The sequence below is a fragment of the Pseudochaenichthys georgianus genome, chromosome 8, assembly GCF_902827115.2.
Source record: "Pseudochaenichthys georgianus chromosome 8, fPseGeo1.2, whole genome shotgun sequence".
Lineage (NCBI taxonomy): Eukaryota > Metazoa > Chordata > Actinopteri > Perciformes > Channichthyidae > Pseudochaenichthys > Pseudochaenichthys georgianus.
Window position 1 is genome coordinate 33,105,183 of NC_047510.2, and position 16,136 is coordinate 33,121,318.

General features: G+C 43.9%; 1 protein-coding gene across 3 annotated transcripts in view; it reads left to right on the forward strand.

Moving 5' to 3' along the window:
* Nucleotides 1-16,136, forward strand: part of LOC117450790 (RNA binding protein fox-1 homolog 2-like) — a 74,601-nt gene that overhangs the window by 10,030 nt on the left and 48,435 nt on the right. For 2 of the 3 annotated variants that reach the window (XM_071204121.1, XM_071204122.1), the window contains exon 2: nt 12,924-12,974. The exons of the other annotated variant lie outside the window; for it this stretch is intronic. In XM_071204121.1, the coding sequence (XP_071060222.1) occupies nt 12,924-12,974 (51 nt within the window). The remainder of the gene's footprint in view (nt 1-12,923; nt 12,975-16,136) is intronic. 3 annotated transcript variants of the gene reach the window in all.

The window sequence follows — 16,136 nt, forward strand, 5'->3', positions numbered from 1 at the left end:
ATATCTTCTCCCACCGCTGTAAGTAAACAGACAAACAGAAAAAGCACCCTTCATGAAAATAAGAAAATAGACTCTGCTAGCTGTTAGCCAAGTTAGCTTCTCTCTTCTTTACTTCTTAGGCCCTTTTCTTTGTGTCTTCCTTCCAAAAGTGTTGTCCTTCGGTCTCTTGCTGTTCTCTTTGCTTTTAGGACTTAAAAAAAGTAAAGGTTTGGCATGTAAACAGTTCCTAATCTGTATTTCTCTGACCTCTCTCTCTCTCTCTCTCTGACCTCTCTCTCTCTCTCTCTGACATCTCTCACTCTCTCTCTCTCTCTCTCTCTCTCTCTCTCTGACTCTCTCTCTCTCACTCTCTCCCTCTCTCTCTCTCTCTCTCTCTCTCTCTCTCTCTCTCTCTCAAAGCAGCTCTCTAACATGACACTCCCATGTTAGCTCTCCCTTTATGGTCATCATGTCACCTCTCCCCCCTCCTCCCTCCTGACATGCTTTACTCCCCCTCCCTCCCCACGGATGCCCCCAAACTGTCACATGTGCTCCCATCTCCTCCCACACGCACAGCGAAATGTCAATTCAGTGTTTTCCTCACATGGGGTCAGCTGTGATCGCCGTGTTGTCACAGCTAACCATGAATAATGAAAAATTCAGTTGTGAAATATACCTGGGTTTATCAAGTTTGTTTCTTTGTTTTCAAAGTTCAGAATACATGTCTAATAGAGTGGTGCAGGGGTGATGTTTTTGTTTGCATCACAAAGGCTCACTAGATTTTTTCATTGGATTTTGGGTTAATGCATAACAAACATTTATGGTACTTACACGTTTTGTTCAGAAGGATAATATCCTCATGATTGATTGTTGAAGCATAAATGCAATCTCCAGAAGTAAAAAGCTAACGTCAGGCTATGAAGGAACTACATCACGGTCACATGACTTGACATCACCACCGCTAAGCTAAAGGTGGCTAATGTTGGGCTATAAAGGAACTACAGCACGGTCACATGACTTCACGTCACCACCGCTAAGCTAAAGGTGGCTAATGTTGGGCTATAAAGGAACTCCGGCACGGTCACATGACTTCACGTCACCACCGCTAAGCTAAAGGTGGCTAATGTTGGGCTATAAAGGAACTACAGCACGGTCACATGACTTCACGTCACCACCGCTAAGCTAAAGGAGGCTAATGTTGGCTATAAAGGAACTACAGCACGGTCACATGACTTCACGTCACCACCGCTAAGCTAAAGGCGGCTAATGTTGGGCTATAAAGGAACTACAGCACGGTCACATGACTTCACGTCACCACCGCTAAGCTAAAGGTGGCTAATGTTGGGCTATAAAGGAACTACAGCACGGTCACATGACTTCACGTCACCACCTCTAAGCTAAAGGTGGCTAATGTTTGGCTATAAAGGAACTACAGCACGGTCACATGACTTCACGTCACCACCGCTAAGCTAAAGGTGGCTAATGTTGGGCTATAAAGGAACTACAGCACGGTCACATGACTTCACGTCACCACCGCTAACCTAAAGGTGGCTAATGTTGGGCTATAAAGGAACTACAGCACGGTCACATGACTTCACGTCACCACCGCTAAGCTAAATGTGGCTAATGTTGGGCTATAAAGGAACTACAGCACGGTCACATGACTTCACGTCACCACCGCTAAGCTAAATGTGGCTAATGTTGGGCTATAAAGGAACTACAGCACGGTCACATGACTTCACGTCACCACCGCTAAGCTAAAGGCAGCTAATGTTGGGCTATAAATGAACTACAGCACGTCACATGACTTGACGTCACCACCGCTAAGCTAAAGGCGGCTAATGTTCGGCGTGATGGGCCTAAAAAGGTGACTTTGAGACAAAGGAAATCGGAATAGCTAAATGCTAAGTCATTTCTGAGTTTAAGGACTAATTCCTGCACCTTTCTATAAAGAAACTGTGTCACGGTCACATGACTTAACTCACCACCGCGAAGCTAAAGGCGGCTGATGTTAATCGTAATGGCGTTTAGTCGTCTCATTTGGACACTTGTTATCATTCTCCCGTTTTAAGACACACATAAGCTTCAGACACTCACCAGTGGGTTTTTTACTGACTGACTTTTATGTGGTGGAGCAAACCGTAAAAATCCTGTCAGCTTCATTTCAGGCATCTAACCCAAAACACATAAAAAAACCTTTGACTTTGAGAAGGAACCCAGCTAAAAGGCTGACTCATTTCCGCTCCACTCTATTGGAACGTTGCTGTAGATTTCAACTGTATAAAAGAAGCTGTGAACCATTCGTTGCAACAGTAATGTTATTACTGAACACAATGCAGCCGAAGCAGAGAGGAATGTAAAGAGTCCTGCACACTCCTGCAGGTCATCTGTTGTTATTGGCAGTCAGAGAGAAGCCATCGATAAACCCACCCAGCGAAAAGCCCTCGGGCCACGCGTTGTGTTGGCGTCCGATTGGAAAAACTTGTATCCCATCAGAGGTGTCTCACTCCCACTCTTTTAGAGAAGGACATAAATGCCAACAACAAGTAAAGTGCTTGGTGTAGCTTTCCCATTCGGTGGCTACATTTCGCTCTGAAAATGGTTCTGTGGAATAAGCCTTCAGCGTGAGAGCAAACTGCAATTAATCTTCTCTCTCTCCCTTTCCGTCGTTCCATCGCGCCATCTCTGTTGCATTTGTCATTTCCAACCTCATCATTTTGGCTTTGATACCTTTTTGGGAGCGTGTCACCTCCACATCCATCACTCTGGCCGTTTCGCAATCTCGAGGATGCTGGCTTGGTAGTCGCGTACTTCCAAGTCACTTCCTTCAGAAACGAAGCGAGTATGCTTCCAAGCCACGGCTTCGGAAAGCGAAGAAGAATGGAACGGGCTAACAAGTGTGCCACTCTCTCTAACGGTTTCAACTGTACCGAAAATAAATACCTCACGATGTCTATCTAATTATGAACTTGCTTTACTTTCACGGAACACATTTTTGGTGATAACAAAGTAACATATTTACCAACACGAGGGTTTTTGAAATTGGTCCGTGCGCAAAGCATTGTGGGGATTTTAAGGACGCGAAGTCGACCCCAAACCAAGGACGCACGCAGCCTCGGTGGAATTCCAAGTATGCTGGAGATTGGAACAGTACTTCGGCGGCACTCGATGACGTAGCATCCTTGAAATATTGGCTTGGAAGCCAGAATCCTCGAGATTGAGAAACGGCCACTGTGTCCCCCCCCCCCCCCCCCCCTCTTAGTGATTTATTTAGTCATCTGAGTTTTGTAGCTGCTGATAATAAACGATTGCCAAGAATGCCGTGTGAACATGACGGATGATTGGGTCTCAGATGTTTGGATGTTAAAAGTAGTTTGGCCTGATTCTAGCTCTTAGATCTCCATCCCTCCTTTTTCTGTAGTGTTTTTTTCTCATTATTATGCTAATTAGATATGAATATAAACAGTCAAATTACTAGAAAACAGAGTTGGTTAAAGAAGGAAGGCAGTGCAAAGCTAATTGTGTGTGTAACCTGTTTGTAAAATACTCTTAATCTTGTATTTGCATTGTTTATAAGAAATAGTACTGGAGAGATTCGGGTTAAATCCGCACATTATTTTGTACTCAAAGCATCAATAAATACTGTTACAAGAAACACATAAACTCAACAAATAGAAGTCAATGTAAAAATTAGTGATTGGTTGAGTTGTTATAGAAACCCATCGTTACTATAAGATGGTGGCGCAGTGGGTTGTGTGTAGGTGTTGGGACCAGGGGGTCACAGGTTCAAACCCCACTGCAGTCAGCATGTCGTTGTGTCCCTGAGACCCGTCACTCCAGATTGCCCACAGTGTTGAGTATGTAAGTCGCTTTGGATAAAAGCGTCTAACAAGTATCATGTGATGTACTGTATGATGAGATAGGACTGTATTCATCCCGAAGGAAATTGTTGAGCCAGAGTTACAAAAATCCAATAAACACAGCAGCACAATAATAATAAAACTGTCCACTAGCAGTGCAGCAAAGAGAGCAATTCAATAACTACAGGAAACGGCGCCGTCACACAATTAATGTAAATATTAACAGTATAAGACTGAAAGATAACTTCTGTAACGGTACGTCCACAGAGCAGCTTCAGACGAATCTTCCAACGCTTCTCTGCCCATTGACTTTGAATGGGGATGACGTCACTTTTCCTCGCTTTTCGCCGAACTGCATTGTGGGGGAGCGAAGCGAAGATTTCCAGGATTTCCAGGATTCAAAAGTTGAGCAATGTTCAACTTTTGAATCTGAGCTGGAAGCGCCAGCCAATCAAACACATTTATGCAAATCTGACAGTAGAAGCGCTAGCCAATCAAACCGCGTGTAAGCAGGGAGAGCTAGACCGCAGTTCATTTCCTCATATTCCAAACGAGAAATTACGGTAGCAAATCACCCGGTTCTTTACGACCAGAACTATTACCGGGATACAAACCGGAGGAACCGGGCATGGAGGGAGGTGGCAGAGGCAGTGGGTGGAACTGGTAGGTTTTTGCCTGTTTGGGGAAAATATCTATACGTTATGGTATTACGTTACCATTGACTGTTAGCAGGCTCAATGTGCAGTCAAGGCAACATAATAAAGGAGACGGTAGCCGAAGTAATCAAAAAATAATTTAATTAATAATTACCACCATGGTTGAACAAAGGAAATATAAAGTCATGACAGACAAGAACACATACTGCACAGACAGGATCAGCCCCCCTATATAAATAACTAGCTGACATACGCCGGCCTAGGGGGAGCCTGACAGGGTCTTCTACCCGACCAGCATAGACGGTATGTCGACCAGGCGAAGGAAGGAACCATAGAAAATGGTCCAGCTGCGATAGCTGGATGAAAACGCTCCTTATTGGAGAATTATTTACCAAGGGGGTATAAAACATGGGCCACACACACACGACACTGCCAACCATAATTCAAAGTGTGGACTAAGCTCAGCGGCCACCACCAAATTCCTGCTCAAATCAGTTTGGCACGAGCCCCCATATTACGTTTATATCTATATATATATTGCTCACATAAAACCCCCGGGGTTTTTTGCTTTGTATGTCGGCGGCGGGAGATTCATGTGATTGGTTGTTGGTCGCGTTGCTCTCAAAAAATCCCCAAGCTTTCAGACACGCCCAGCTCCAAGATGTTTGAAAAGCTGCCGTGTGGACGGACCGTGATGCTTTTGCAGGATTTGGGTCTTTTTGGCGCTGGGTGGCAGCAGGTGTTCCCTTTCCTCCATTTGGTGATAGGATTCATGATATACTAGCCCCCAGTCCCCCTCCTCAGGCTGTTAGGGTCCACTGGATGCCTGCAGCAGCCCCCTTAATTACCCAGCTCCCCCCCTCTTCCTCCCCCTTTCTCCCCCTTCCCCTCACCATCTGTTGACCTCATGTCATTTGGCCTTCATTTGGCTGCTGCCTCTTTTTCCCCTCTCTGTCTCTTACCCGTTTGCTCCGGCAACTTTCTTCCCTTCTCCTAAAATAGCAAGTTAGTCACACACACACACACACACACACACACACACACACACACACACACACACACACACACACACACACACACACACACACACACACACACACACACACACACACACACACACACACACACACACACACACACACACACACACACACACACACACACACACACACACACACACACACACACACACACACACACACACACACACACACACACACACACACACACACACACACACACACACACACACACACACACACACACACACACACACACACACACACACACACACCACACACACACACACACACCCCCACACACACACACACCCACACACACACACACACACACACACACACACACACACACACACACACACACACACACACACACACACACACACACACACACACAGAGAGAGAGAGAAAATAAACAAGAGCGACGCCCTTTCAGTTTTTTTACCCTCCGCCAAGTCTGTGACATGTACAGTGTGTGTGTGTTTATGTATGTGTGTGTGTGACTGCTTTTCTGTGCTTTCACCCGCTCCGTCTGAAACCCTCGCCGTCAGCCCGCCGGCGCCTTCAAAGGCTCCCAAACTATATGGAATTAACTTAATGGAAACTTGCAGGAAAACCGAGCCTTTAAAAGCGGACGGGCTTAGCGCTGCGTGCCATGTTCGGTTTTCATTACAAAAAAGTAGACCCATGGCAGGCAGACATGGGTGCCTTTTGTACACGTTTCAAGGCATGTACGTTACTTTAAAAAGCAGTGCCATGGGGTCGGGGAATGTGTGCTTTTAGTTTGGGTAAACACAAGTCTCTGAAAACTAGGTATCAAGTTCAGACCCCCGATCCCCTCCCCCACCCCGTTAAGAAAATATAAATCACATGGCATTCCTCGCTTATGACTCATTGTCTCAGTTTGCTTTTTTATTTCGCTGCCTTTTTCTTGGCTTTGGTCGTCCTGTTCCCCACATTCCTCCCCACCGCCTCGTCTGTCTTTGCTTTCATTTTTTTATAATTTTCTTTCTCTTCTTGTCCTTCCCCCATCCATCCACCCTTCCTCCTCCTCCTCCCTCTCCCTCCTTCTTCTCTACTTACTGACAGATTGATTCCAGATGTTGCTTACCCTCCTCCTCCTCCACTTCTTCGACGTAACCCCCTCCTCTTTCTCCCTTTCTTTCCCTCCACTTTATCCACTGTAGAACCGCTCTATCATTTCACCGTCTGGGTATAATTTTGGGTTTTTGTTTTTACAGTTTCCCTCCCAGTTTTTGCAGTAAACGCAGCGCCTTTACTCTGACTTCAAATGCGACAGCAACGCTTATTTGAAACACTTTAATCACCTGCTATAGTACGTACTTTGTCGTGAAAGTAGCCGCTCGTCCAGAACATCTGACGTCTGCTCCAACCCTGAGTCTTTAAGGCTTAAACCTTTTTGCCGTTTTAGATTGCAATAGCGCTACCTTTTATGGTTCATTTCCTATCGTGTAAAGCACTGAAATGTGGTAGATAAACATTCATATTTGTACATTTAGACACACTTTCACAACTGATTTGTTGGCCTTGATGTCAAAACTCTACATTTTGGTGCTTTAAATCCTATTGAAATGCAGCGAGCGTCGGAAACTCCCAACATGCTACTTTTTTCGACATAAAATAGGTACTTCGCTGAATATAAGCCTGTACACCCCCCCCCCCCCTCCTCCTGTAATTGGGCGCACCAAGGAGAGTGTTCCTCCTGGGGACGAGGCACGAGGGGGGAAATTGGTTCCAGATGAAACAGGAAGTGGAGAGTGGAGACAAAGAAAGGGCTGTTTTCAGACGAGGGTAAAAAAGAGGACGGCCCTGAAGGGTCTGGACGCAAATACACACATGGAGTCCGAACGTATTGCATCAAAAGGAAATAACTTTACCATTTGTACTTATTTTTTACATTGTTTTAACCTCGTTCTTTCCGTCTAGACACTCCCTCATTCGTCCGCACGTCATCCTCACATCTGTTTTTGCTATAAGGAAACACACGTCCAAGTCTTTTGGAATCAGGTTTCTTTGCCAATTGGTTTACACAAAAAAGGAATTGGCGTGAGTGCATAACGGTGTAAAGTAGCGCTGCCCCCAAACAGCTGCATATAACATTGCATTTATTTTTCAAAGGCTCATTATTACAGTCTGCAAAGGATCGAACCCACCAACTCCCCCTCTGCCTGAAACGCCTCCATTGGACTCCTTTGTTTACTTTGACATCACTATGTAACACTCGCGCTTCTATTGGCTAGCGCTCCAACACATTGTACGTGGGGGGGGGGGGGGGGAGAGAGAGAACTGTCAACCGGGGGGGGCACACGCACGGTCGTGAGCGCCGTGTTATGCATGCCCACTGCACCTCGCGGGAGGTAAAGCCAAAACTCACAGACATTACAATGATTTGTGGCAAAGTTGGGTTTGGAAACGGTATCATTTCCTTTTTGGCATGCATAACACCGGAGCCTCGCTGCGGGGAAAGGTTGGCGCTGTTCCGAGTTTGTTCTAATCCGTCAAAATGGCGGACTGCTTTCAGATGTTTCCGTCAATGTTAAAAAAAAATCAATAGATGTCGGGCTGTCGATGAGCGTCCTGTCGCCCTACTCAGATTGGTGTGTCCCGCCCCGTCATGTCTTTTCGGCCGTGCCGACAGCTTCCTCCGCTGTCGGCTGAAGGCCGTCGGCCAAAGAAATCACTCTGATTGGCTGTTCAGCTAGCGAATCAGTGCATGAGAAGCGAGAGGGACCCAAACAAACTATTAAGAAGGCAAATGTGAGACTTCATTGAACTCCAGCTCTCGACTCAGGTTCGGGAAAGCCCCGTGAGCTTCTCGCTGTAGAGTGAACATGGAACGCACACGCTATTTGTTGTTTGTTTATATCACGCAGTCTCTTCTTCTCTCGGTTATCACGCAGTCTGTCTTCCGGTTGCCTCTTTTGAATGACGAATACACACTACCGCCGCCTGCTGGTAAGGAGAGTTATTGCCACTCACGCATGCGCAGTTCGTACGTGCTTCTTGGCCGTCGGCTGAAGCCTTTGCGGTGTGTTCCAGTGCGACACATGGCCAAGACGCAGAGACGCGAGGCGACGCAACAGTCGTGTTCCGTCGGGACGTGTCCTTCGGTGTCAGTTTGGTGTGTCGGCCCCTTAAGGGTCGGGACAACTTTTTGACCAATCACAACAGCGCAAAGAAGGATGAAAAAAGAAAGCGCTTTTTGAACATGAAAGCATGGAGACATGACGCAGTAGAGACTCTAAACTGATATGAACCTGGAAATTAGCAGAAAACGACCTCTTTAGACACAATTTAGTGTCTGAGGACGAAGAGTGTGATTCAGCGGGGTCTTGGTTTTGTTGATGAGGCAACAAAGACGTTGTGTTGCTAAATCTAGCCCCGCTTTGATTTCTATTAGTCTGCAAACAGTGTGTCAGGGTGACCCTCCGTCTCGGACCCTCACCCTCCGTCGGCTGGCGATCAGGAAGTGATTTCCGCGGGGGTTTAGCTCCAGAGGGCCAGGGTCGAGAGGTTAACTCTGTTGACGCTCTTTAGAAGCCACATGCTCTCATTACGGCGGCCCACTCTCAAGCTGTTTGCTGAATCCGGCAGATTTAAGACATCTTTTTCCGCTTGTATGAAAATATAAGCAGCTTGAAGGGACTGCCACCCCATCCCCCAAAAACACACATGCATCTTTCTCTTTTACTCCCTCCCCCCTGTTTCCCTTGTGAGGCTGGAGGGGAGAAAGCATGAGTCTCACCAGGCGGTCATGTTTTCTGAGAGGAACGCCAGAAGGCTACACTACGGTGTCACCTCTCTGTCAGCTGTAACCAGGCCTTCTTCTGGATACAGGAGAATCCTTTCTTGTCATTGTGCAGGTGCAATGAGATGAGTGGAGCTATTTTGTTTTACGGTGCCATCAAAAACACAATCGAGAGACGTACAACATTCAGGAGAAGACAACATACAAACAAGCATTCATACTTCAATATGCAGATACAGTGAACGTGCAGGAATTAGACAAGTTAGTACTTTATTGATCCCCATTTGGGAAGTGTTGCAGCAGCGTAAACAGACATGGCATTGTACAATACACATTTAAAACACAAGAAATAAACAAGAAAGTCGAAAATATACAGGTTTAATTTACAAATGAACAATAACATTATAAAGCAAGGTATTATATATACATACGTATGTGACAGAATATGAAACTGAATGGTTTTAAGTCAAATAAATATGTTTGAATGTGTATCCACTCACAGCGTGGCTTATATCTGCCGACAGAGACGTTTTGTTTGTGTTTACTCGCTTTTCTCGCCTCTGCACTTGTGTCTTCTGCTCGATCGTTTAGGACAAAGGGAACTGAATTGTCCCGTTGCATTTTGAGGAGTCATGATGGCCCTCTAACGGCTCTCTGCTGCTCCCTATAGATGGGAGCAGTCATCCGGGTACTTCACCTCTCCCTCATGGCCCCCTTTTTAGCTGAAAGCAGTCACTCTCATGTATAGGGCGGTAAACACAGATTGAGACGTTTTCGCCAATCTCGTAAAAATATAAATAATAATGCGGTCTTATTGGCTTTCTACAAGGAGCCAATTAAGATGGTCGGACAATTAAACAATGCCATTGGAGATCGATGATGGGCGTCAATTTATGGATTGAATTTAAATCAACAGCGTCTGCCGGTGATCGAGTGGCTCTTCAGTGTTTTGTAAATGTCAATGCAGTATTCACCTCTTTGACTTCTAACATTACAGCTGTTTAATTTGACGATTGACTTTATCAGTGTTATTAGCATCATTAATGTTTAATACAGGGGGTCCGCGGGGTCTTAGAGAGTATTAAAAGCTGATAAATCAATTTAGCGAAAATGAAGGCTATTAAAAAGTATTAAAGGGCATTTTCCAAGGTATTACATTTTGCAGCTTGTTTTCAGTAAGTATATAAATGGTCCAGAGAGGTTGTGTTCTACAGTCTGCCTGAATGTAGTCATGGCGTAGGTGTGTAGTGAGATTCTGTGTAGTTTATTGATGGCATCCCGTTGGGTTTGACGTCGTCTGAGCAGGACGTCGCACGCTCACTGCTTGATAGCACGCGAAGGTCCGTTTACGCCAGTTGCTAAGCAACATCGTTATGGGGAAATGCAAGTCTGCGTCCAAATGGTTGGAAGATAAGACAATCAATACTGTATATAGTCAATGTGAGGTAAAGTGTGTCGCCAAGGTAACCGGTTAGAACTCCAAGTGGCGATGAGGTCTTAAAATGTATGGATAGGGTCTTTAAAGGGTCTTTAAAGGTCTTACATCTGACTTCAGGATTCCTGCAGACAGCCTCTCATTAGTGATGTTAGCATCAGAATGCCTTGTGTTCACTGGAAAGTGGGCGAGGCCGCTATTTCACCAGGAAGTGACGTCATGTTGCGCCCCTCTATGGCTACTTTAAGCTAGCACAGGGCTATGTTTAGGACATTTGAGATCATATTAAAACTTCTGGTGGATATCAAATCGTTGACTTTATTATTCTACGGGTTATTTAGATTGGCAGGAAGCGTTTGTTGGAGTTCGGTGTCTTTAATTATTTGTCTGAAGCCTTTTGTGTCACGAGTTTAGCTTCTTGTAGCCTTCACACTTCTCAACTTCTGTCATTAGCTGTTAGCCAAGTTAGCTTCTCTCTTCTTTACTTCTTTGGCCCTTTTCTTTGTGTCTTCCTTCCAAAAGTGTTGTCCTTCTGTCCCTCGCTGTTCTCTTTGCTTTTAGGACTTAAAAAAAGTAAAGGTTTGTCATGTAAACGGTTCCTAATCTGTATTTCTCTGATCTCTCTCTCTCGCCCTCTCTCTCTCTCTCTCTCTCTCTCTCTCTCTCTCTCTCTCTCTCTCTCTCTCTCTCTCTCGCCCTCTCTCTCTCTCGCCCTCTCTTTCCCTGCTGTCAAAATATCATAGTTTCGTTAACTTTCCTCCATTGTTCCCCTCCTCTTCCTCCCCCCTTCCTTTTTGTCTTTCCCCTTCACTTAACTCCAAACAATGGCCGCCCCTCTTGCCGGGGCAGCAATGACACCGAGGAGAGAAAATAATAGTTGAAAGAGAGAAGAGAGAAAGACAGAAATAATCTAATTAAAAGTAATTACAGAGCAATTAACCACAACACTGGTTTCTGGGGCAGGGTCGATGAGATGTGGCGGGGGGTCGCCCTCTGTAGTGGATTCTGATTGGTTACTAGGTCTGGATATTAAAACTCTTGTAGTGGTTCAGCAGTCACGGCGTCCACACAGACTACGGTTAATTTAATTTACTCTGAAGTGTTTTTCCTTCAGGGGAGTGACTTTTGCTCCCGTTTTAGACTTTATTGTGTAACTAAGCGTCATTTAAAGTTTATTATTCAAAGGATTTTATTGTCATATGCGCAATAGATTAAGAGAGTTTGCCTTAACAATCGGTCAACAATGCAACACCCTGTAATTATAACATGACAGAAAAGGACATAAACAAGTGCATTAGACATAATGATGGAAGTAAGTTGGAGGAATAGGTCAAATATACATATTTATAATCATAATAATACATGGGATTTTTATAGCGCTTTTCCGAATAGAGAGCCGAAGTCCCTCCGGTGACCACCAGGGGACCTTATTTCGGAAAAATTATGTATTGAAGTCAACGGAGAGAAAACGTATCTTTCAATCCCGTTTGAATTGTGCCACGAATTACACATATGATGTTTGTCGATCTTAAAAAATATTTCCATGTCAAAAAAGTCACCGTTTGTCGTAAAACTGTTGAAATATAAGACTATGAAAAATACGCAACTAGAAAGACTACAAATCCCAGAGTCCCGGTCCCGCATGCTGGCTCTCACGGAACCGACTAACTCCCCTTGTGTGTATGCACAGCTCTCAACGTGCACAGACTTGGAGTGATTTTCACCTCTTTTAATACTTTCCGCCTCGTTCTGAGAGAAAGAAGTGAAATGTTCCAACGTGACGGCCGTCTGGGTGTGTGGTGCGAGACGGGAGATGTAGTTCATTGAGCGGTTTCACACAAACAAAAGTGTTACTTCACAGTTTTACGACACTGACTTGCAAAATCATCTTTTAAATCGACTTCAATACATAATTTACGTAAGTTTTCCGAAATAAGGTCCCATGGAAAGCTCGAGTGAGTTTTGAGATTTTTTTTTAAGGAATTAATGTATTGTAGGGTATATAGGTAAACCGGTATATATATATATATATATATATTCATTCATTGACCTCTTTAGAAAGCTTAGTAGGACAATAAGGACAAATCAAGCTGCGTCTGAGAGTGCATTTCCCCCCCGACATGTAAACATTTCTGGGCCGCCTCTTGCAGCATACACTCGTCTTTATAAAACCTCTCACACCACTCTCTTCTTCTCCTCTTGCAGAACGACGAGCCGCTAAACCCCGGTTACCATGGATACCCACCTCACAGTCAGGTAAGAGATTAGTGACGGCTCGCTAAACCCTCTGTCGCGAAAAATTAAAAATCAAACGGAAGCCTCGAGTCGCTTCAGAACCGCCATAGAAACCTCTAATATACACATTAAAAAATATAACTATTATTTACTTACTTTTTTATACATATTTGTATTTATTTTTCTTTGTGGGGGAATCACTCTAAATGTCCACGTTTTTACTTTTACTTCGTCCATTTGGATTTATTAATTTACACATTATTATTCAAAATTATTATATTTACAGATATTATAATTCTATTTGTAATATTTTATTCATTTAATTCTTAAATGGAGCATTTGAAAACAAATTCCCCGAGGATAAAAATAATATCATGTGAAATATTGTGATTCTAAGCCGGGGGAATAAACGAAGAATTAAAATTCCAGTGACATTTTCTGTCCAAATGTAAAACATGGATACTTTTAGAAACCATCTGTCTTCCATCTATTTCTAAAATAGAAAGTTACACGACGTCATTATTTTCCTTTCTGCTTCACCCTTCTGGTAGCGACTAAAAGATATCAGTTGGAAGACTTGATGAAAGGAGAACTGCTAGCGATTGAGCTTTTCCATCAAACGCCTGACCCTGAGGAAGACACCTTCTTTAAGCCCTGCACACTCTCCGTTTGCACAATACACTCTCTACCCCCCCCCCCCCCCCCTCTCTCTCTCTCTCTGTTTGCACAATACACTCTCTACCCCCCCCTCTCTCTCTGCCTGCATATTGCCGTGAGTAATGAGCGCCGTATGTGCAGCTGACTCTTGCCTTATCTACCTCCGAGCAGCAGCAGAGCTCTGTGTGTGTGTGTGTGTGTGTGTGTGTGTGTGTGTGTGTGTGTGTGTGTGTGTGTGTGTGTGTGTGTGTGTGTGTGTGTGTGTGTGTGTGTGTGTGGTGTGTGTGTGTGTGTGTGTGTGTGTGTGTGTGTGTGTGTGTGTGTGTGTGTGTGTGTGTGTGTGTGTGTGTGTGTGTGTGTGTGTGTGTGTGTGTGTGTGTGTGTGTGTGTGTGTGTGTGTGTGTGTGTGTGTGTGTGTATCTGAGAGAGTGTGTGTGTGTATCCGAGTGTGTGTAGCTCTCTGGTAGTGCCACAGGAGGGGAGTGTTGGTCTGTTCCCCCTAAATCACAACAAGGGAGATTCTTACAACCCCTCATGTTTCTTTGATGACGTCCTCTTTCAGACACTTGCACACCTGCAAGAACATCCATAACGTTCACCTGTTTGCAACTTGGATATATCTGTATTCCAATCGCTGTATATAGAGTATATAGACTATTCTGTTATACCTGTTTGAAAGTATGTCCCCTGCACTATTATCCGTGTTATTGTGTCGCCCTGTCGGAGCAGCCTGTGACCTCACATGCGTCATAACTGCACTGTAGCTAATGCACACATGACGATACAAGCCTTGAGACCTTGACATCAAACACGACTTTTACTCCTGCCTGTTTTCAAGATTCAAAGCTTTATTGTCAGCTACAGTGTAGACATGACAATGCACATCTTAAGTCACAGGCTCCTCCAACTGAGCAACATATATAAGATAAGATAAGAAGTACTGTGTTGATCCCAATCTGGGAATCGTTTGTGTTGCAGCAGCGTAAAAGACACGGCCGTGTACAATACAAATGAAAAAGTAGAAAATATACATGTTCAATTTACAAATTAACAATAACAAAAACAAAATATAGTAGAAGTTATTATATATCCATAAGTATGTGAGGGATGGACTATTTTTTTTTTTTCAGGCAGTCAATATTTTTATTTATTTATCCCCTTTCCCCCCCCCCTAGCTAGTAAATTAAATAACAATAGATACATGTATAGGTACAAGTAAAGTAATGTAGAAGATAATATTAAAGGAAAATGTATAGATAAGGGAATAAAGAATAGTAACAGTAATACTTACCCATATACTCACATATGTATACCCACATATACACATAGGTGTGTGTACATACCCACACACATGCACATACATACACGTACCTACATACATACATGTATACAAAGACAGAATAGATAAATAAATACAAATTAATATAACAACAATAACTTAAGTTCAGCTATGTAGGCTGTCATAGAGCCCCAGACAGATTCAAATAGTTTTGAGGAGCCCCTCAGGTTATATTTAATCTTCTCCAAGTTCAGGTACAACATTAAATCTTTAAGCCATAGAGATGCTTTAGGTCAGGGGTGTCAAACTCAAGGCCCGGGGGCCAAATCCGGCCCGCGACTTCATTTTCTGTGGCCCCACAAGAGCTTGCAAAGAATATAATATGTTTACATGCTACTTTACAGAAGCACGTTGCCCATAAACTACATGTCCCACAATGCATCTCAAATTTGACTTTTGTCAAAATATGCCTTTTTTTCTCATAAATAGATTTTGTTTTCAAAATGTTACTTTTTTTGTTTTGTTTTTCCAGAATGTGGCTTTTCTTTTAAAATCATATTGTGACATTCTCACTGAAGAGACTTGCAATTATTTCTGCTTTCAGACGTAGTTAATTATGAAGTTATTACCCTATCCCATAATAATCCAATGCAGAGGCAACTATGTAATATAACACATTATTTTATTTATATTCAATATTTATGTCTTTTTTATATATTCTGAAAGTTACAACCGGCCCTTTGAGTGCAACCATAATGCTGATGTGGCCCGCGATGAAATTGGGTTTGACCCCCCTGCTTCAGGTGGTATAGAATATTTCCATTCTAGGAGTATTCTTCTACGTGCTAAGATAGATGCAAAGGCTTTAGTTTTCCTCTTCAACATTCGGTGAACAGGTAGTACTCCAAACATGGCAGTTTCTGCACATGGTGTCAATACCATGTCCAAGGCCCCAGGGAGGGATGGAATATTGAATTGAATATATAAATGTACAGTGTGATTTTAAGTCCAAGAGGACATGGAACATATCAATCAGGTTCAGTTTCACCTGTAAGACAGAAACCTGGTCAGAGGACGCGTGCAGTACATCTTAACTCTTCTGGTCAATTCAAACGCTGCAGCATTCGTTTAATAAATGGTTACAAAGTCGCCCCTGATAATGTATTCTGCTCTGAGCTCACACACGGGGAGTCTCCCGGCTGCTGGTGTTCATGCAAATCAGGGGCTAGCCCAGCCTGGCTGCAGCA